General features: G+C 39.1%; 1 protein-coding gene across 2 annotated transcripts in view; it reads right to left on the bottom strand.

Moving 5' to 3' along the window:
• Positions 1 to 1,281: 1,281 nt before the first annotated feature.
• The window catches only part of LOC126428297 (F-box only protein 28), a 92,870-nt gene continuing 71,524 nt past the window's right edge, over positions 1,282 to 22,627 (bottom strand). For both annotated transcript variants that reach the window (XM_050090219.1, XM_050090218.1), the window contains exons 6-7: positions 18,354 to 18,510; positions 1,282 to 5,176 (exon numbers count right to left, since the gene is read on the bottom strand). In XM_050090219.1, the coding sequence (XP_049946176.1) occupies positions 4,526 to 5,176; positions 18,354 to 18,510 (808 nt within the window). In that variant the 3' untranslated portion in view covers positions 1,282 to 4,525. The remainder of the gene's footprint in view (positions 5,177 to 18,353; positions 18,511 to 22,627) is intronic.

Here is a 22,627-nt window from a genome sequence, read left to right on the forward strand (position 1 = left end):
TAATGTCCGCTGGACGACAGCATTGCGCAGTTCCAGTATTTGTATGAATATAGGCAACACCTACACTTTTGAAGCGGGATTATAGAAAAAAGTAAATTTTGAATGTGGGCTGCACTATTGAATTTACCTCCTATTGCGAAGTACTATTACTTTGTACAAGATGCAGACACTAAATTATGTTGCCAACCTCACATAACTGAGCCACTTCAAGTTATCAGCTATACATTGTGCAAAGCCACACAGGTTATGGGAAGTTGGACACAGGTTTCACACAGGCGAAAAAAAAAATAAAAAATAAATAAATAAATAAATAAATAAATAAAAATATACCAGTGGTGTCCAAGTGGGGGGAAACTTAAACACTTCGAGAAGTCCCAGTGTTCATTTGAGGGCAAAAGTGCAAATATCCATGTGTGGAAACAGGAAATATGGATATGCCACTACATTTGAAATGATTCAAATTGAGAGCTGCAAAATAGCACAAAAGTAACTTTTTGCCAATTAAATTTAAAGTTCCATATGGGCGGGGGTTCTGTTTATCACATAACTACAATTGCGCAATACCTGCCCTGAGCTTAATGAAAACAGTTTGATATCTTTCCTGTGTTATGTGACCTAGGTTCAGTGCAAAATTTTTATTTACATTTCCTAATAGGGAATGCTGGCAAAGCCCATTCTATTTTGATATGCCAAACACCACAATAGTAAATAATATAGGGAAATGCAGTGTGTAAATATGTACATGTGATGCTTAAAATTCAGAGATTTCTTTTTTCATGAACAGCTATAGTATTTGCAAACATGGTTTACTGCTATTTTCTTCTCAAGTCTGATGATTTACAAAAGTAACTAGTAATGGAATTAATTTCAACTCTCAAGATATGTGTGCGTGTCATTTAGAAATCTACTATTTATGATCAGAGGGGTAAACATTATATGCTACACCACAATTTTTCATGTCAAAATTTCAGGAAAAAAGTGTGGCCTATATTCGTGCACATACGGTATGTTTCAAAGTGAAAAGCACTTTCAGAGCAACACAAAGCTGTCTGATTATGTTTATTCCCACGATAAATTCATGACACCATTTCTGAGTTCTCTGTTGACAGTTCAGTAAATACACACCTAAATGTCAATTTGGGCATTATTAAGGTGCATTTCTTTCCAAAAGCACAGTCATGAAATTTATCTCGCTAACTTGTCTCCCAAAAATATCACTTCTCAGAACCATACAGTTAAACCCCATCACTGACAGAGTGGGTAAAAAGCAAAACAAATAAGTTCATATTTAATATATCCAGTTTATTAGAGATCATAGTAGTATGTACATACACACATCCATGCTTGTATGCTCAACTGTTGAACTAAAATATCTTGTACAACTCACTTTCTTTGTGTCATGGCTTTCATTTAAAGATATATCAGTAGACTTCAAAATATAAAACTGAGTGCCCCATCTCACTGCAACACTTCTACTCAAGCAACACACACACACACACACACACACACACACACACACACACACAGACTGGGATCATAAAATATATGTACGTATATTTATATATATATTTTTAAAGCTCTACTTTCCATGTACACATGTATGTAACATAACTATCACGTGCCCCTGGAAATAAAGACTGGAGAATCAATCCACATACATATTGACCTTAAACACACAACATCTGAAAACATTTTGCAATACAAGTAAAAAGTGAGAATAAAATCTTTTTTAAATTTTTCAAGGTCACTTCTAGACAAACGTTATAGTAGTCTTATAACTCTACCAATCAAATTTATCCCTTTTGGTCTCTTCAATGTGCATCACTCATATAGTCAAACTACTACTCATATCATGTACTTTATTAACATACAGTATGTTACCACTAGTTAAAATAATGTATGTTGCTCTATATTTCAGACCACTGAAGCAAACATCTGCCAGTGACACTAACAAAAATATTTTTAAGTAATTCCTGAGTGCTGGTCTCTAAACTGTGGTACCTTTGTAACAAAAAATGGGATGTGCACTTCCCTTCCATCTATCACAGTAATCGAAATGTAAATTCATGACCGAACAACATTCCTCAATATCGACGAGCACCTGCCTGAATTGCGTATAACAGCAAGAAATTTTACTCTACAGCTTACAAGCTAGGTCAAAAATTACAAAGGTGCCACAGCTTACCGAAGTGACCAGTCTACAACAGGATGATAGTTGTGGCAAGTACAGTAAGTAGGCTACAATACTTTTTTTAAATTTGTGGTGCACCTGTTCTGATATTTGTACAAAACAAAGAGTTCGTATTTTCTGCATGTACAGATAGAAGAAATCCTATCATAGAACACACATTACTGTCAACATAAGAGATTGGAAGTTAGGTTATATTCTGAAGAAAAAAGAAAAATACTGTATTGTGATGGTAAATATAATATCTAATATTCACATGTTTATACAGAATTTATTGTTAAACACTCACAGTAAACTAACCACACAGCAAACATGTTTTGGAGAAACTGCTGGCAATATAATACTACAGTTACAAAAAGTAGGTACTTATAGTAGTCCACACATTTTCTTATTTATATTACACACACACACACACACACACACACACACACACACACACACACACACACACACACACCGAGAGGCAGTGCCTAAAAGTCAGTAAACACTTTACCTTCCACAAAATGTCACCAACCTCCAACAAGAGGTCCAATTCAGGCAGCAACGAACCATTTTACACAAAAATAAACATTTCTCGCACATCCCTGACTGCCTACGATACTAAGGGATGCATTTTATCATAAAATAAACACTGCTGTAGCACAACTGTCAAAAAGTTAGAAAGACTTAAGAAGCTTTTTGCATACTGATGACTATTTCCTGTTTAACATCAAGCAAAAAACTGCAGGAGCAGCTACTGCAAAGGTTGTATATTGAAACAGAACTCTCACACTCGTCTTGCTATAATCGAGCTACAACGATCAAACTGTCCGCAAGCAACTGTGTAAAAGCTGTTAACATTTAGCAGATGAGATTCTTTGCTGCAAATAAATATTGTAGTGTTGTTGATTGTATTACTGCCTACTGCATTTTCATGCACACAAAAGTCTAACAACTGGCTCAGTTCAATACAACAACTATGACTTTCCTTAAAACATTTCTTCAAGCACTAATATACTACAGAAAAAATGCGTAGCCCAATGATTCCTTAACCAAATAAATAGTTTTGTAACATGGCAGAATTCTTATAAAACCTTACAGGCATATTCCCTTATCAAGATTCCTAACAAAATATTTCCTAACGTAATTTCTTAAGGCATAAATTTATTTACAGAGATGTTTTCTTTGCTCACTCCAATCAAAAGCTATGCTTCAATGTAACTCATGTTTTGGAGAATAGTAAAATCACAGTGCAAGGAGTAGTAGAGCATCCACACACCAAAATGACCATTTCTCCTAAAATTTGTCAGACTAACATTTCTAAAAATATCTATATCTTCCTTCATTAAACAATGCACGTACCACTTGCCCTTTGTTTTTGAATTTTATTATGCGCAACGATGTGGAGCATTTGTTTAGCCAAAGTCCTGTTCTAGCAGGTGCAGCAATACAGTGTTTTCGAAGCTGCGCCTCACAGTCTTCTATCTTACCAAGAAGTTACTCTGAATTTTAAGCCACAGTTTTCATCTCTCACTTATACAAGTAACAGCACACTGTGTTAATGTTGATCATTTTTAGACAATTTCAAGTTTTTATCTTGTGCATCTCATTAATGAGTGAGCTTTAATTTACAGTGCACCAGTTTGTAAAAGTGAGGGCTAAAAGTTGATGCCTAAAATCATTGGTAGTAATTTCAGTTAAAAATTTTTAATATCTGTTCAACGACCAGATATATCGTGCAGATTAAAACAGGCCAATTGTGAAACCAATGTTAGCTTCCTTTCCAGTTTCCTCAAAAACTGTGCTAATTTCGTCTAGTATGCCGGCAGCAGGGAGCACGAGAGTTTTTGGTCAACACGTGATAGTTCCAGTTTGGCCAGAAGCAGGTAGTATTGTGCACATGTGTGAACAGACTTTTACATTTATTTGGTTTCACAAGTTTTATCTGCCACTAGCACCGTTCTCTTTCAAAGTGAAGACTTGTCTGCTTATTAGTGAAACTACACAGATTTTGTCACATTCTGACAACAGCTATTAAGCTACAGACTGCAAGTGTAGTGACACAGTATTAATCAACTTGTCACAGGTATTGTGAAGGTTGCAGGTGGGACACTGGGGTTTCCTACAAAGATTGCAAAAATACTATTCCTACTGCTCCACTGAATTTCTCGGAATTTCGACACGATAATGGAATGGAACGGTTATTTTACTTAGTACAATGAGCAAACCACTTAAAAGCACATTTGCAGACAAACTGCACTTTCCTGCAGAGGCGCGATTTCAGACTCTAAAATCTCGTGCTCCCGACCCGGCAGAGAACACCACAAAACCTCACGAGAGAGAGAACGCCCCCACCCATTACTGCACCTTCAGGCGCTTCCCTCTGCACTTGGACAGGCGGCGGACCCGTTTCGGTGAGGCCGATCCGTCTGCATCGTCGGTGCTGGGGGATCCGGGCCGCACGGCCACAGGTGTCACGGCTGCCTCTTCCTCCTGGAGCTCGGGCGCAGTGTCGCCACCCGGTGCCTTCCTCTTTGTTGTGGAGGGACACGCCCGGCACGCGACGGGGGTCGCCAGCTGCACGTGGACCGCCTGGCAGGCCGGCGACGCAGCCCCCGCAACTGCGCCAGATGTGGCCACCTCTGCTTCCTGGGACGCCGAGCTCGCACCCGCCAACATCGGGGGCTGCCTCAGCTGCGTCTGTGGCTCTTGCAGCTGCAATTGCTGGACCTGCACCTGTGGCTGGGGCTGCTGCAGCGGCACTTGCTGGGGCGCAGCATCGGTCGAGTCCGAGGCGGGTGCGGGCGGGTTGTTGACGGAGCCCGCGATGGGTACGAAGTCGACGGCGGCGAGGTCCAGCCCCTGGGGCAGTGCGCCCTGGTTGGCCAGCGCCTGCAGGTCCTCTGGTGGTGCGGGTGCCACTGCTACACCGCACGACACGCAGAGTGGCAGGTTCGCGGGAGACTTGGAGCGCCAGTACTGCAGCTCCGTCTTGCACTTGTTCAGCTCCTTAAAATGTACGAGTGTGACAACCTTTTTGTCCACATTCGTAGTAAAACATACAATAATCATCTAGGCAAATGTATAATGAAGACTACCCGGAAAGTACTGTCATCATACTGTACTATTTATTATTTAGTATACAGGGTGGTTCAGCTGTCCCTACTGGTGTCATTTTCTGCAGCCTGTAATGTTATACCCGGCCTTCAAAAACCACGTGTGAGATTTCCATTTTCTCTCGGTTGCTACGCAGAAACTATTATTCCAACAGAAACAATGAACGAGACCTTTTTGTAGGAAATTTAATGTTGTTAAATTTTGTACTAGGATATGTTTTTGCTGGAGGTCACAGTAGTAGAGTTATTCAAGAAAAACACACCAAAGTCATCTTCAAACTATCTACAACCCCACCTCCCCCCACCCGTCTCTCTCACCAGTCATGATTTTTAGTATGTTATTTATGGCACTCTCTCTTATCACTGTACAAATTTTCTGACCATATGAGCTATTTCCAGTGTACACTGAAGCACCAAAGAAACTGGTATAGGCATGTGTATTCAAATACAGAGATATGCAAACAGGCAGAATACGGTGCTGTGGTCGGCAACGCCTATACAAGACAACAAAGTCTGGTGCAGTTAGATCGGTTACTGCTGCTACAATGACAGTCTATCAAGATTTAAGTGGGTTTGAACGTGGTGTTGTAGTCAGTGTACGATCGATGGGACATAGCATCTACAATGTAGCGATGAGGTGGAGATTTTCCCATATGACCATTTAACGAGTGTACCATGAATATCAGGAATCTTAAACATAAAATCTCTGACACCACTGTGGCCGGAAAAAAATCCTGCAAGAATGGGGCCAACAATGACTGACGTGCAACCCTTCTGCAAATTGCTGCAGATTTCAATGCTGGGCCATCAACGAGTGTCAGCGTGCAAACCATTCAATGAATGGTCATCGATATGGGTTTTAGAAGTCGAAGGCCCACTCGTATATCCTTGATGACTGGACGACGCAAAGCTTTATGCCTCGTGTGGGCCCGTCAACACAGACATTGGATTGTTGACAAGTGAAAACATGTTGCTTAGTTGGATTAGTCATTTTGAATTGTATTTAGTGGGTGGACGTGTACGGGTGTGAAGACAACTCCATGAATCCATGGACCCTGCATGTCAGTAAAGGACTGTTCAAGGTGGTGGAGGGTCTGTAATAGTGTGGAGCGTGTGCAGTTGGAGTGATATGGGTCTCCTGACACATCTAGATACGACTGACAGGGGACACGTACGTAACCATCCTGTCTTATCACCTGTATCCATTCATGTCCATTCTGTATTCCGACAGACTTGAGTAATTCCAGCAGGACAATGCAACACCCCACACATCAAGAATTGCTAGACAGTGGCTCCAGGAACACTCTTCTGAGTTTAAACACTTCCGCTGGCCATCAAACTCCCCAGATATGAACATTATTGAGCATATATGGGATACCTTGCAACATGCTATTGAAAGATCTCCACTGCCTCATACTCTTATCAATATATGGACAGCCCTGCAGTATTAATGTTGTCATTTCCCTCCAGCACTATTTCAAACATTAGTTGAATCCATGTCACGTTGTGTTGCGGCCATTCTGCAAGCTACACGTATTAGGCAGGTGTACCAGTTTTTTTCGCTCTTCAGTGTATGATAACCATGTAGGTGAAAGCAATGAATTAAAATTTGTACCAACATCGCTATATGAACCCAAGTCTCCTGCTTACTAGGCAGATGCGCTATCTGTTATGCCGTACTGGCACTGCAGATATCACAACTGCACGGACTAGCCTATAGTATGTCACCCTCACCCATAGAAATTCCAACTTGGGCCTCAGCCCATTGTTATTCCCCTTCTAACTCACATCAATATTGCCAAGGCTCTCCGATATTGGAATTGTACCAATGAGCAAAATAAGAGTTAATCCCCCCTGTACCTGAGACATAGGTGACAATATCAACCGTATAAAGGTGGTATTCCTGATACGTATTGAGTACCACCTTTACCTATGATAGTTATTTAGGCCAAAGCAATGAATTAAAAGTTGTACCAGCACCGGGATTTGAACTCGGCCACACAAGTTACTTCCTACATCTGACCTTTCTGGTCTCTACTGAGTGGGCTATTATGCCACCAGTGTAGTCTGTTGTTCTGTTAGTATCATTAAACCAAATGTGTGTGAATCTATTTACATTGACAATTCAATTCAAACTTAATCTTTATAATGACAGTTTCATGGGCACAAGGCCCGATGAATACTATGATTTAATTATTCTGTGGTTAAAATTCACACAACGTTAGTTTGTGATAACAAACATCAGTTTTACAATTTGTAAGTGTTCGACTAAGTCAATGGCCTACTAAGGCATCAATGAAGCCAAAAGTGGGAAATTGTTTTTGCGATATTTGTACAGTGATGAGAGGGAATGCCACGAACAATATACTAGAAATCCTGACTGGTGAGGTATGAGCGTGGGAGTGCAGATATGTGAAGGTCAGTTTTCTACCTTTTTCTTGATTGACCTATGGCTGCCATCAAAAACATACCTTAGTACAAAATGTAACTACATTAAATTTCCTACAAAAAAGGTCCTGTTCAGTTTTTCTGTGTATAGCAAGCAAAAGGCTATGAAAATCTGTCGTGTGGTTTTTTAATGCCTGATATAAAATTGCAGGTTGCGTAAAACGGCATTGGTGGGAGCAGCTCAATCACCCTGTATGCACAACATTATGTTATGTTTGGGATGTAAGGTAGTGTACTAATGAAAAATACACGAAACAGAATGCCATTGTTTTACATATATGGTACAATAATTTGGTAATGACAAGTTCTGGTAGAATATAAATAATTAATATCAATATATATTACAAAAATAAGTGTACAATATGCCTGCTTCTTAAACTAAGAAACGTGTCCCAGTGTGATCAAGTGAGTTATGGTGTGGTAGCCCACTATCCCCCGTCCATGAAGAAGGCTCCTGTTTTTACCTGAAGGGCATGCTTTTGAAGATATAAAGGCTCGGTAGTATTGTCCTCGAGAACATTCGAGAACACACCAGAACATTCCACAATGTTCCGCGATGTTCCAAAATGATCCTAGATGTTCAGGAATAGTCTGGAACATTAGGGAAGATTCTCGAATGTTCAGGACCATCCCATATCATTGTGGAACTTTCCAGAACACACACTAATGTTGTGCAATGTTCTGGTACACTGTGGACCAGTCGAAGGCTTTTTGCTATGTTATGGAGTTCGCCACTAGTGGTGCTGCCCATTGGTAGGAGTACACAAAGCAAGACCCATCGTGGGTTTGAATGTCAGTTCCTTATCAGTGACGAATGGAGGAACCGAAAAATTATTGCAATGAGTGAATAAAAACACATATTGAAGTGAGAGTAATCTACGTGATACAGCAGTGACTGAATAGAAATCTAAAATAAAGTGTGAAGAATGTGTAAAGTGTACCTGGTGTATTTGTGAACAAAAAGTTGACCCGATTTATATTTTAGACAAAGCCCAAATGTAAACAACCAAGAGATCTCACCCATTCTGGAGCAAAATGGCGGGGGGGGGGGGGGGGGGGGGGGGGGGGGGGGACGACGACGACGACACCAGGGACAGAGAGAGAGAGAGAGAGAGAGGCAGAAAAGCAAAACTACAAAGAGTGTGAAGCACATTTAGGTTCCCAATGAATGAGAATGGGCACCTTGAGACGCAGAGAAAATGAAGAACAACGAAATGAAGAGATTGAAGACTCAAGAATTGCGACAATCTTATAATATAAGACTGAGAATTCAATCCAGCCAGGGAAATATCACCCTACGGCAAGCGCAGATGAGGGAAAGTAAACAGTACAACATGACAAATGAAGCATTCCACTACAGCCCAACAAAACACTGTAACAAACACAAAAATGTCGTAATTGGAAAAAAATAGATAACATATGCTAATTCTGCAACACAAAAAAAAAAAAAATTCAGTAGAGACACACCAAGATTCTGTTGCACAAATGGAAAAATTCAGTTACCACCACTGAAAGCACCTCCATGTAATTTTTACATTATATGACCAGGGAAACTCCAGAATGAAAACAATTTCTTCAAAATATAAAACCGTACAATGCCTGCTTGCAAATGACTTCTTTTGCTGTCACTCTTTTCAATGTTAACAAAGATGTAATCGATTACGTTTTTCCCTCCGTGGAAAAATCTATCACACCATGGGATCATTACTGCCACTACCAAAGAATACTATAAATTTATGCAGGTATATTTCATCTGAAATGAAGAAACAGGAACTGATCAACAATGCAAAAATATCAGTGGATTGGGATGGTAAGCAGTCCGAGATGTACAGAGAATCTTATAGGAATACGATTAACTGAGTTACATATTCAAACAGCACTAGACTGAATGACTTCTGATGACTATGAAGTTATAATTTGAGCCGACAAAAGACCACATGGAGAATACCAATGTTTATTTAACACAGCTCAAATAGACTAAGTCGCCATCATAATGGTGAACAACGGAAACACAAGCTGTGGCAATTGTAAAATGACGGAGAGAAGGATTGCAACACATTGCAGAGACACACTGTTCGTATGATGCCCTCCAATATCCATTGATATTTCTGTACAGAGAGGACGGATAGCATTTTAATGTGAAAAAAATCCAACCCGAAACAAGCAAACAGGCAGAGAAACAAACAAAAACATGACTTCCAAGGAGTTCTATGCTTACCGCTTAATGATCAGAGACAATGAAACATACAATCATATTCTCAATACTCGCCGTTTATTCCAACAGTTTCTGGTAGATATGTACGCAAAAAGGGAAGAGGAAGGGATGCTTTACATTAGACTGAATCAGAAAAAACTATGCATGAAAGAATACATCCACCTTTTACCCTCATCACATATACGAAGTCCGAGACACGTGCACAAATACACTCAAGATGCCACGACCTATATAGGAAAACATGGATGACATGACCTCTTTACAACATTCACATGCAACTCATCGTGGCCAGAAATCGAGGAACAACTAAGAAACTGAGAAGCCTCCCTGTATCGACACAACATAATAGCCTGAGTTTTCACAAAAACAAATTACATTTCTTGAAGTCATCACAAAATACCACATCTTTGGAACCGTTAGATGTTCACAACTGACAGGCAAAAACACGATCTCATATGGCCTCATGACAGAATTCATCCCATGGCAATATTGTGCTGTTAACAAAGGCACTGATGTTTGTCTTGTTCTGCCATAGCCCGTTAATGCCAAATTTCGCCACACTGTCCTAACATAAATGTTCATCGTACGTACCGTATTTATTCCTGTGGTTATTTCATGCAGTAGTGTTCTTCTGTTCAGTGCTGACATCTCCACGAAAATGCCGTGATGAGAGCTAATGTCTGAAATTTTGTATTCTCAGCACACTCTTGACACTGCGGATCTCTGAACATTGAATCCTCTAACGACTTCTGAAATGGAATGTCCCCTGCATCTATCTCCAACTGTCATTTCATATTCAAAGACTGTTAATTCTCATTGTGCGGTCTTAGTCATGTTATAAACCTTTTCAAATGAATCACCTGAGTACGACCGACAAGCTCTGCTGATGAACTGCTCTTTTATACCTTTGTACGTGATACTACCCCCATCTGCTTATGTGCATACCGCCATCCCACAACTTTTGTCACCTCAGTGTAACTCTGAGCTGTAGAGATGATGATCAAAAATGCCCCATTGGCACAGATGCAGCAATTCTTGTGGGTGTGCCCAATGGTAGTGAAGAGGACCACATTGCTCGTTTTGAATAGCTCTTGCTAGTAGTCTTCAGAATTTACTGTCCTTGCACATAATCAAGAAATGAGGCATCTTCAGCACACCAAAACACATTTCTGGCCGTCAGCTAAGGGGGCTCTTTTGTTCACAGGGTGAGACATTATAACCCCAGCCCACTGACTGCTGTTTTGCGTGAGTGTTAGATGGCTACAAAGCTGGAGATAATGACTGTCTAACTGGGAAACTACAAGCACTGCCAGGCTTGTATACAGCAAATTCTCAAGCATTACAAACACGATGAGAATGCACAATACTGACCCTACTTGGGAAACTGTGCATGTGTCAATTTGCCTACAGCCCATTCCCCAAACATCTACATCAAGTGGGAAGTAGGGATACCAGTCCGCGACTGTGGAGAACAATGACCTGCCAATCATGATGTGTTCAGTTATCTCCATTTCCACGTGTTGCCCCGTAAGTGGAAGTTTCACTACCTTTCTGTCATGAGGCTAAGCATGCTTGTTTTTCAGATTTCTGCCATGATCTTGTTTGCTAGGTATAACGGTTTTGTCAAGCAAGAAATGTTTTACGAAGTGGATGTTACCAATAAAATGCAGAATAGTTCAAGTGAAGCCTAGTCTGCCATGCCCAAAGAGTAGATGCTATTTCAATACATGAGGCGTCAATGACACTTCCCTTTTATTCTCTGACATGTGTACTAGCAGCTGTGTACGAGTAATTGCAAAATGCGACTTCAGTCATCAGTATATCAGCAACACAACTTTTGTCGTATTAATGTAACACATCACAGATGTATTGGTTAACATGTATGTTGAATCAAATTTGTAGATATTTATTTTTATGATTTTAAATCTGAAATGATGGATACTGCCTCTGCTTTAGGCCTTTCTTTCATATGTTACTCTGCGACAGTATTTTCCAGATTATGTAAGATATAAAGGGGTATCTGTTCGTCACTTTTACGGAACTTAGAATTTTATTTTGAAATATAATAAACTGTGAGTAACAGTAAATATTAACTGCAATGTGTTTACTTTTTCCCTCCACAAACAGTATTTTCCCACTACAACTACTATATCTAAGAGATAAGCTAAGATGTGTATGATCTTTGCCCTTCTAAAAAATATTGCATTTTTTCTGAACTTGTCTTTCCTTCTCAAACAATATAAGAAAGACTAAGCAAAATAAGAAAGACTACGGCCCTAGGATATTAAAATGGGAATTAGAGCTAACAATTCAGGACCTCTGGGAAAAGAAGATTGGGCTGTGACAGTTTGCCAGAGACTGAAATACTTTAGTGCAGTTTCAATAATCAGATTGACTGAGATAGTAAACAGAATTTATGGTAAAGGAATTTGACCCCAAGATCTACTTAAGACAATTCTACCATTTTTACCTATAAAGTGCATCACAAAAGAATGCAAGGATTTTTGTTTTATCAATCACATCACAATGGCTGTTAAAAAAGAGTCATACTAAACATCAGTTCAGGTTTAGAAAGGGCGAACAAGACATGCAGTAGGTTGTCTGAGGATGGTTGGAGAAAATTGTAGAAATAAAGTGGTGTATATTTGACTTTTTGAGTGGGAAAGTTCATTCAATGGAGTCAATCGATGAGCAGTCAGAAAAAAAAAATGAGCAATGGAAGAGGGTAAGGTAAGGATCATCATTGTTACTGAAGCTGTTCAACATATATAAAAAGATGATGAGACTTACCAAACAAAAGCACTGGCAGGTCGACAGACACACAAACACAAACATACACACAAAATTCTAGCTTTCACAACCAACGGTTGCTTCGTCAGGAAAGAGGGAAGGAGAGGGAAGGAGAGGGAAAGACGAAGGGATGTGGGTTTTAAGGGAGAGGGTAAGGAGTCATTCCAATCCCGGGAGCAGAAAGACTCACCTTAGGGGAGGATTTCATGAAGGCTGGATCTCATTTCACTCCACCAAGAGTGTATTTCCGCCGTCCACCTAACCTTCGTAACCTCTTAGTTCATCCCTATGAAATCCCAAAACCACCTTCCCTACCCTCTGGCTCCTACCCTTGTAACCGCCCCCGATGTAAAACCTGTCCCATGCACCCTCCCACCACCACCTACTCCAGTCCTGTAACCCGGAAGGTGTACACGATCAAAGGCAGAGCCACGTGTGAAAGCACCCACGTGATTTACCAACTGACCTGCCTACACTGAAGCTTTCTATGTGGGAATGACCAGCAACAAACTGTCCATTTGCATGAATGGACACAGGTAGACAGTGTTTGTTGGTAATGAGGATCACCCTGTGGCTAAACATGCCTTGGTGCACGGCCAGCACATCTTGGCACAGTGTTACACCATCCGGGCTATCTGGATACTTCCCACTAACACCAACCTGTCAGAACTCCGGAGATGGGAACTTGCCCTACAGTATATCCTCCTTTCTAGTTATCCGCCAGGCCTCAATCTCCGCTAATTTAAATTTGCCGCCCCTCATACCTCACCTGTCTTTCAACAACATCTTTGCCTCTGTACTTCCGCCTCAACTGACATCTCTACCCAAACTCTCTGCCTTTACAAATGTCTGCTTGTGTCTGTGTATGTGCGGATGGATGTGTGTGTGTGTGTGTGTGTGTGTGTGTGTGTGTGTGTGTGCGCGCGCGCGCGCGCGCGCGAGAGAGAGTGTATACCTGTCCTTTTTCCCCCTAAGGTAAGTCTTTCCGCTCCCGGGATTGGAATGACTCCTTACCCTCTCCCTTAAAACCCACATCCTTTCGTCTTTCCCTCTCCTTCCCTCTTTCCTGATGAGGCAACAGTTTGTTGCGAAAGCTTGAATTTCCTGTGTATGTTTGTGTGTCTATCGACCTGCCAGCACTTTCGTTCGGTAAGTCACATCATCTGTGTTTTTAGATTATATTTTTCCCATGTGGAATGTTTCCCTCTTTTTATATATATAGTTATAATAGAGGGAAACATTCCACGTAGGAAAAATATATCTAAAAACAAAGATGATGTGACTTACCAAATGAAAGTGCTGGCAGGTCGACAGACACACAAACAAACACAAACATACACACAAAATTCAAGCTTTCGCAACAAACTGTTGCCTCATCAGGAAAGAGGGAAGGAGAGGGAAAGACGAAAGGAAGTGGGTTTTAAGGGAGAGGGTAAGGAGTCATTCCAATCCCGGGAGCGGAAAGACTTAACTTAGGGGGAAAAAAGGACGGGTATACACTCGCGCGCGCGCACACGCACACACACACACACACACACACACACACATCCATCCACACATATACAGACGTGTGTGTGTGTGTGTGTGTGTGTGTGTGTGTGTGTGTGTGTGTGTGTGCGCGCGCGTGCGCGCGCACACGAGTGTATACCCGCCCTTTTTTCCCCCCTAACGTAAGTCTGTCCGCTCCCGGGATTGGAATGACTCCTTACCCTCTCCCTTAAAACCCACATCCTTTCGTCTTTCCCTCTCCTTCCCTCTTTCCTGATGAGGCAACAGTTTGTTGCGAAAGCTTGAATTTTGTGTGTATGTTTGTGTGTCTGTCGACCTGCCACCACTTTCATTTGGTAAGTCACATCATCTTTGTTTTTAGATATATTTTTCCTACGTGGAATGATTCCCTCTATTATAACCATATCATTAATTTGAACCCAACAATTATGTTTGTTATTGTCGCTGTTATATATATATATATATGGAGAGGAATTAATAGGCAAGCCAGAGAGGATGCATAGAAGCTACAGCAGATGGTGTCAAGCATTCCATAAAGTGAAAGAAGTACAGAATGAAGATACTAGTGGAAATCAGTGTGGCAGGGTTCCAACAAAAGTAATAGTACAATGTCTGCAGCATACTGTCTCTGCTTATGAAAATAGTCGATACATATAAGAACAACCACCGTAATGTACTCACTAAGTGGCAACAGAACACACACGTGATAGACAGTTGTAATCAGCAAGCTTTTGGAGCCAGTGGCTGCATCTTCAGGCAGAAGGGTTGAAGGGAAATTACCAATTACAACTGTTTATTACATGTGTGTTCTGCCACCAGTTGGTGAGTAGATGTTTTATCTATCCAGTTATATAATTTTGTCAATAATTGACTGTTTTCGTTGCACAATCACAATTTAATTATATAATTTCTTTCATAACATGATTAACAAAATAAGGTTTTCACCTTTCTGGGATGGAAATTGGTATAAAGGCACACAGTGTTCTGTTGTGTTACTGCATTAATAGTATGTTGCCCAACCTCCGTTCTTCCTAATTACCTCAAAAATTCTCTTCATCATTGATTTTGCTGTGGCTTTTAGTTCTTTTAGTGAAATTGTCGCCTATTCTTTCCTTATTGCACTTTTCAACTCACACATGCATTATCTTGTTGAAGAAGACTTTCATTCCCTACGTCTCCTGGTACTGTTCTCGGATCATCCTAATAATAGTGAAATCCATCTGACCACCTAAACTTTAAACTTCTCACCACTGAAGATAATGTCATACCATTCACAAATCCACACTATACTTTTCAGCAAACTTCGATCTATCATGTTTACGTATGGGTGTTAGGGCAGGTTTCTGCAGCTGTTTCTCGAACGCAAAATCTTTATCATTTTACAAAATTTGTCTTAGACATCTAGCAGTAACCGAAAACTATGAATCTACTTGTAGTGCCCTTTTGAAAAATAATGTGTACAGACATGTGTCTGATCCATATGTTGTTATGAAAGAATGTATTTATTTTTCTGTATATGTGTAATGTAATCTAAATTTTCCTGACAATGTCCGAAAACTTTTTGTTATATGGACAGAAAATAATTTTTTTCCTAATATGCTAACTGAGTGTCATAAGAAACAAATTGAATAGTTACAGCCAGTTTATTAATGAATAATTTCACTTAAGAATTTAAGCCTCAGTCTACTTTCAATTAACTGTTGTACAACAGAGGCTTCAGTATAGGACTAAAGTAAAGCGATTTCATTTGTCAAGTTTGAGAATCAATCACTGGAAAAAATTCAAATCTAAAGAAATGCACAAATTAAGAGTGCAGAAGTTTTATTTATTTTACATATAGCTTGGAGAACATGGCTGTTTGGTTTGCACGTATTCTAGTATTTGATTCTGTTCAAGTCAGTAAAAAAGGATCAGTTGTTCAGACAATATGAAATCCAATTTGCAAAATAAGTAATGGCAAAGTAAAAAGTGCTCGCCCTTTTTTTTTTAAGTGCTGAGGTCACTGAAAGTCACTGTTTACATAACAAAGTTCAGTACTAACAGTTTAATTGCATACTTTCAAATCATTACTCGATTGCCTTTTTCAAAATTTAATGTCAAACATAATGTAAGAGTGACCTCAGTTTTCTTTATCAACACACTCACTTAAAATTAGTGTGAAAATCTTGTACAGGATTTTGGATGTAAACTGCCCTAGTGGGCTGGCGACTGTTAATTACTTCCTTTTCGTTCATTAGTGTAACTTTTGGATTCATGATCAGTGGTATCCCTTTCTGTCCAGTGTTGTTTGTGAGTGAATGCACAAAATAACTTTCATTTTCCAAATTGTAGCCCTGTTTGGTTTAATTGCTTTTATTTTTAGTAGACTTTCCATCAGAAGGGTCGGTTGTACACTTTCCTCCTACTTATCGGTATCACTTCTTTGAGAAAGACAGCCTTATACAATTAGAAAAAATCCATTAGGCATACACGCGATCCATGGTCATATTTTATATCGCAAGCAGGATAGGCCGATTAGTAAGAGGGAGGTTACAAGCTGGTCACACGAGTGATTTGTAAGCAATCTCTTCTGTAGACTGATTGCACTTCCCCAGTATTCTATCAATAAACTAAAGTCTACCACCTGCTTTACACAAGACTGAACATATGTGATCATTCCATTTCATATCCTTACAATGTGTTACAACCAGGTATTTGTACAAGTTGCCAGATTCCAACAATGACTTACTGATATTATAGTAATACAATATTACATTTTTTGTTTTGTGAAGTGCAAAATTTTACATTTCTGGACATTTAGAGCGATTTTCCGATCTCTGCACAATGTAAAAATCTTATCAAGATCTGATTGAATATTTATGCAACTTCTCTCACACAGTACTTTATTGACAATGGTGTCTGTTTCCTATCAGCAGTAAAGGTGAGCGTGAATCCTGAAGCGTTAGAAGGAATGACCACGATTAGAAAGTTTTGAAATGTGGTTGTGGAGAAAAATGCTCAAAGTGAAGAGGACTTAAAGACTTACGAATGAAGGAGTCATGAAAACAGGAGACAGGTTTCTGGAAGAGAATAAAATCCTGTCCAGGGAATATGCTGAACAGGAATTGTCTGCAACAAAGAATTATAGGGGGAAAAGTGGCACGAATGAAAGGAAGAGGTTAGGAAGAGAATTGGAATGATGAAAGACTTCCAGAAATGGACGAAAACAAACAGATGAAGGAACATGATCAAGACATTGAGAGCTTCCAGTTTGAATCTGTCAATGATGATGATGATGATGATGATGATGATAATAATAATAATAATAATAATAATAATAATAATAATAATAATAATGGCGTGTGACGAGGGCCTCCCTTCGGGTAGACAGCTCGCCTGGTGCAAGTCTTTCAATTTGACTCCACTTCGGCGACTTGCACGTCGATGGGGATGAAATGATGATGATTAGGACAAGGCAACACAACACCCAGTCCCTGAGCAGAGAAAAATCTCCGACCCAGCCGGGAATCAATAATGATATATACACTAAAATAGAACTCACTCTATCTCCATGTATCCCACGGGACCTGACAAGGTTTCTGTGTCATCTCCCCCCTCCCCTCAATTTTTTTTCTCCTTCCAACACTTTACTCCCCTGAAGGAGCAACTTAGGTTTCCAAATGCATTGGTGCCTGCCTACCTGCATGTGTGTAATAAATCATCTTTTATTCATTCAATCCATCGTACATCTTATGCCATGAATGAAAGAACTTTCATGGATGACAAAAGTCACTGCTCTTCCTTACACACTACTAAGATTGTGTTTTATCTGCTACTTCATATTAAGCACTTCTTGTAACATTGAGAGTAATATCATTTACTTTTATTGCTTCTATTAATTTTAGATGTAGCTGTTGCTCCTGAAGGTTGAGTACTTACAAATATTCCTAGCAATACAAATGTAGAAGTACAACAATTAACATAAGCTAGATATAAAGTTTTAATTTAGTGAATCTACAACTTTGGTGAGACACTAAGTTTATCTTGGCAAATTTCTTTCTGTCATATAGGGGTAATTTGAAATAAAAACAGCTAGCTTATTAAACATTTAACAATGCAGTGTGCGAACCTGCAGCAATGTACTGAATTTCCGTGAAGTTTCTTCGTTCTTTTTGTCATTCTCATCAAGTCTTGCCGCATAGTCTAAAATCTGCTTCTGCTGGTCAGCTATCTTATTCTTGCAGTTCCGCAAGTCACGACGCATCAGCGACAGCTGGCTATTGTATCTGGACAGACATAACAAGCTCTATTGTAATATCACATGGCTTTGAATACATGTTCGCAAACTTAAGAGGCAGGAATAATAAATGTAAAATAATAATAACGTAAAAGACAATTCTTAGTATGAGTGACGACTACTGTTACACCAAGATCCCTGCTGGAGAATACAAAACTCTCAATGTTGTTTATAACTGGTGAATATGCAATAAACTAAAACTGAATGCACAGAAAACAGGCAACATGAATTTTTAGCTTAAACAGGAGACAATAAGATTATTACATAGGTTGCATAAATACAAAATGTATTGGTAACAAGGGTTTTCATGGCATGTCAATGCAACATAATTTCGTCTGGGTTATTGCACATTAATAATGGGGCACGCCCAAAGTTTAGGAAGGCATATACTCTTCTCATATCTTCAAATGAATTGATGATTGAACATAATGTTTAATAATTTAAATGTTCAGTATGTACCAATTTCATAAAGCAACTCCTTGACACTTGTAAGTGATGGGACAGAATGTTTAAACTATTGAAAGTTATGGTCAGGTGCTGATATCTACTAAGACTGTACTCAATGCTGGTTATATGATGTAAGTGCCCCAATACTGGTGGGAATTATGTAGAAAGTTAAAGTAAATGCTTTCATGGGAAAATAAAATTGCTATGTAAGTATACTTGTTTAATTTTTATTTCAAACTGTACATAACTAATGGCCTAGTTCACCGAACCATTCATTGAAATATTTATGAAGAACAATTGAACAAAATGCACATACATGGAGATAAATTAACAACTTTCCTTCCTAAACAACTTAGTAAGCACTGAAAGTACCTTAGCAATATCTGAATACTTATGGAAAAGAGGTTTCAGCTGTGCCCCATGAGCAAAATTTAATCAGGATCCACTTGAACCTCATTTATATACTGCAATGATCAACCATCAGTAATAGACTTCCACAGCTTGCACATGTTACAGTGTATTTATATTCCTGTAAAGATTTTAATATTTTATGGTGGAAATTGAAAATAAATGTAAATTTTTGTTAATGTTATATGTAATCCAAATGAGGATGTTAGCCAAACATTTACAGCAAACTGACAGATAGTTTTAGAAATTGTTATCATAACAACTTCATAGTTTCAATTCAATCAATGAAATATGCCAGAGAATCTTGCAAGTCAGCAAAGGGATACCTAGTTTATCACCTGCCTCAAGCACAAGGTGTCATAAAATGTCTTTAACATTTGTACCTTTTAACTGACAATTTGTGTGACATGCCACTCTGCTTACATCTAATGGAGATTATGACTCCTCAACAAGAAAGATAGTGTACATGTACCCAGTGAAAGGTGTATTCAATTTTGTATGCAGTTTGAAAATATCATCACGGTGAATGTACACATGGACGGTTTATGGGACAATATTTTTTTTGGATACCTTTACATACTACGGATACATTAGTGTAATGCTGGATACAGCGAAAATCATATGATGAGCATACTTCCTAAGCTTTCATGGGCATAATACAAATTCTGGAGGAGTTAAAGTCTTCAATAAACTTTGAAGACTGCCCAGAAGCAAAACTAGCTGACAACTGATGTCCATTCAGGCAAGTCAGTTAAATGCATGTACGTTTCAATTCATTACATAAATTTCATGTTCATGTGCTGCATATGACAAAGTAACGTGTACTTCAGGGGGTCATGAGCAGAGCAACTGACATTTCGTGGCAGAATCGGTGAACTAGGGGAGCAACTCTCCTACTCACTATGATTAAATGTTAATTGTATTTGTACAAAAATCAACTAATATGGTACCTACACGTAACTACCACTTAGTATTGGCTTGCTTGCTTAAACAAGGCTTGTAAAATTTCAGAGTATTATTTATTAGTACATATACTGTTAAGTTACTTTGAGAACTGACTTGGGCTACAGTTTAAATAATGCAATTTCAGTTGGATTGTATAATAATAAATAAGCAAGATTATGTACCATACTGTGATACCAACAAAACTGTTCTAAGACAAATTCATGCTTCAAATTTTTGATCAGTGACACACAGGTGTAGCTAATGAGTTACGTGAAAAAGAATTTAGAGGAAACAATTTAATACAGAATTTTAGTGTCCTTTATACTCTCCATTTGGGATAATTTTTTAACTCTCAAGCACTTACAATGCAGGATAGTAGCCAACCCTCCTTTCTTTCTTTGATGCAGGTTTTTGGAAAATATGTATAGTCAAGCTGGGAAACCTCAAATTGACCTAGAAAAGCTAACTATGCTATAACACACGATTTTTGAAATATTCTCTCAGCCTCATGTCACCAACTTGTGTACTTACAAACTGTCAAACTGCCATTTTTGTAAGTTTTATCTCACAATTTTGTGAATTTTAACAACGTAAATTTAACAAATTCTGTTTCTCTGACCTATTTACTACAAGACTACTGTGGTAAGATTAAACTAAACAGTTTTTGCTTAACATGTTCAAAACTATTTGCTCTTTCAATATCTTCACATGAAAGGTTCACTTGCTAATGTTAACATAAGCTGGTGGCCTGAGAACACAAGACGATATTTAAAATCTTGCATTGCATGCATATGCTGTAACTTACAGGCTTTTGTAGGCCAAGTTTAAGCTGTTCCCAGGCTTGATAGACTGCAGTGTCTTAAATTTATCGTTTCTACTTCCTGTACACCAATGTGGTACATTGTAAGCAGTTATCCTTTACATCCTGTATATGAGGAGTGATCAAAAAGTAGCAGGAATTTAATTTTGCAAGCTTTCTATATCCGATTTTCAAAAAATCATTTTTATTTTGTTGGTACACGTGTTCCTCATGTATATTTGCATTTTCAGCTCTCCTGCACATTTAGTTTACTTTGACATTCAGAAACGTTATACATGTTTTCAAGTGCTCAGTAAATTTTTACTTTCAAAAAAGATGAATCCAAGAATTTGAATTAAGTTTTGCTTGAAAAGCGCAGTAAAGTGCAGCCCTGCATTCGAAATGCTGACTGTGGCTTTTGGCGAATTTACTATGAGTAAGACAAGTGTTTATGGTTGCTATAAGCGTTTTGAAGAGGGCCGAGAAGATGTTGAAGACAACAACTGCCCTAGCACATTTATTACTGCAAAAGAAAATGGTTCTGGGGCGGGGGAGGAGGCACGGGGAAGACCACCATCATACAGATTGCTGATGACGTCAACAAGTCAAGTCCTTTGGCTCATGTGCATTTTTTGTATGTTTTGGGCATGAAATAAGTAGCAGCAAAATTAGTTCCAAAATTGTTGAACTTCAACCGAAAGTGCTTTGTAGACATCGTTGAAGAATTGCTGAATGAAGCCAACAATAATTCAGAACCTCGAAAGAACGTTAAAGCAGGAGACAAAACTTGGGTATTCTGGTGCAACGTCAAAATCAAGGCCGAATTGTCCCAATGGAAACTGCCTGAAGAGCTACGAGCGAAAAAAATTTGACAAGTTCGATCACATGTGAAAGTTGTTCTCACTGTTTTCTTCGATCACAGTGGGATAGTTCATCATGAGTTCCTGCCTTGTGGTCGTATGGCCAATAAGGAATACTACCAAGAAGTTATGCTCTATCTGCATGAAGCAATCTGAAGAAAGTGACTAGAATTGTAGCAAAATCACTTTCAGAAACTGCGGCACGATAATGCTCCCACTCCTATCTCAATGCTTGGTTATGTTATTTATTGGCAAAAAACAAAACTGTTACATTGCCTCAGCTACCATATTTGCCAGACATGGCCCCCTGCAACTTCTTTCTATTCCCAAGGCTGAAGAGAAGCACGAAATGATGTCATTTTGGCACCGCCGAAGGGAGAACAACACAATCACTGACGGAGCTGAACATTTAAGAAAAGCGACTTCCAGAAGTGCTCCCGAGAATGGAAAAAGCAATGGCAGGAAAGTTTTATATCTAAGGGGCATTTCTTTGAAGGAGACAAGGTTGACAACTAATAAATAAAGATTCTTTAAGGGAAAAAGTTCCCATTTCTTTCTGATCACAACTTGCATAGCTAGGTCGAAGGTAACTGATGCAGGGACAGTTTGGGTCAGACTAGAGCTGTTAAAGAGTTTGAAAAATTGAC

The sequence above is a fragment of the Schistocerca serialis genome, chromosome 12 (assembly GCF_023864345.2).
Source record: "Schistocerca serialis cubense isolate TAMUIC-IGC-003099 chromosome 12, iqSchSeri2.2, whole genome shotgun sequence".
Classification (NCBI taxonomy): domain Eukaryota; kingdom Metazoa; phylum Arthropoda; class Insecta; order Orthoptera; family Acrididae; genus Schistocerca; species Schistocerca serialis.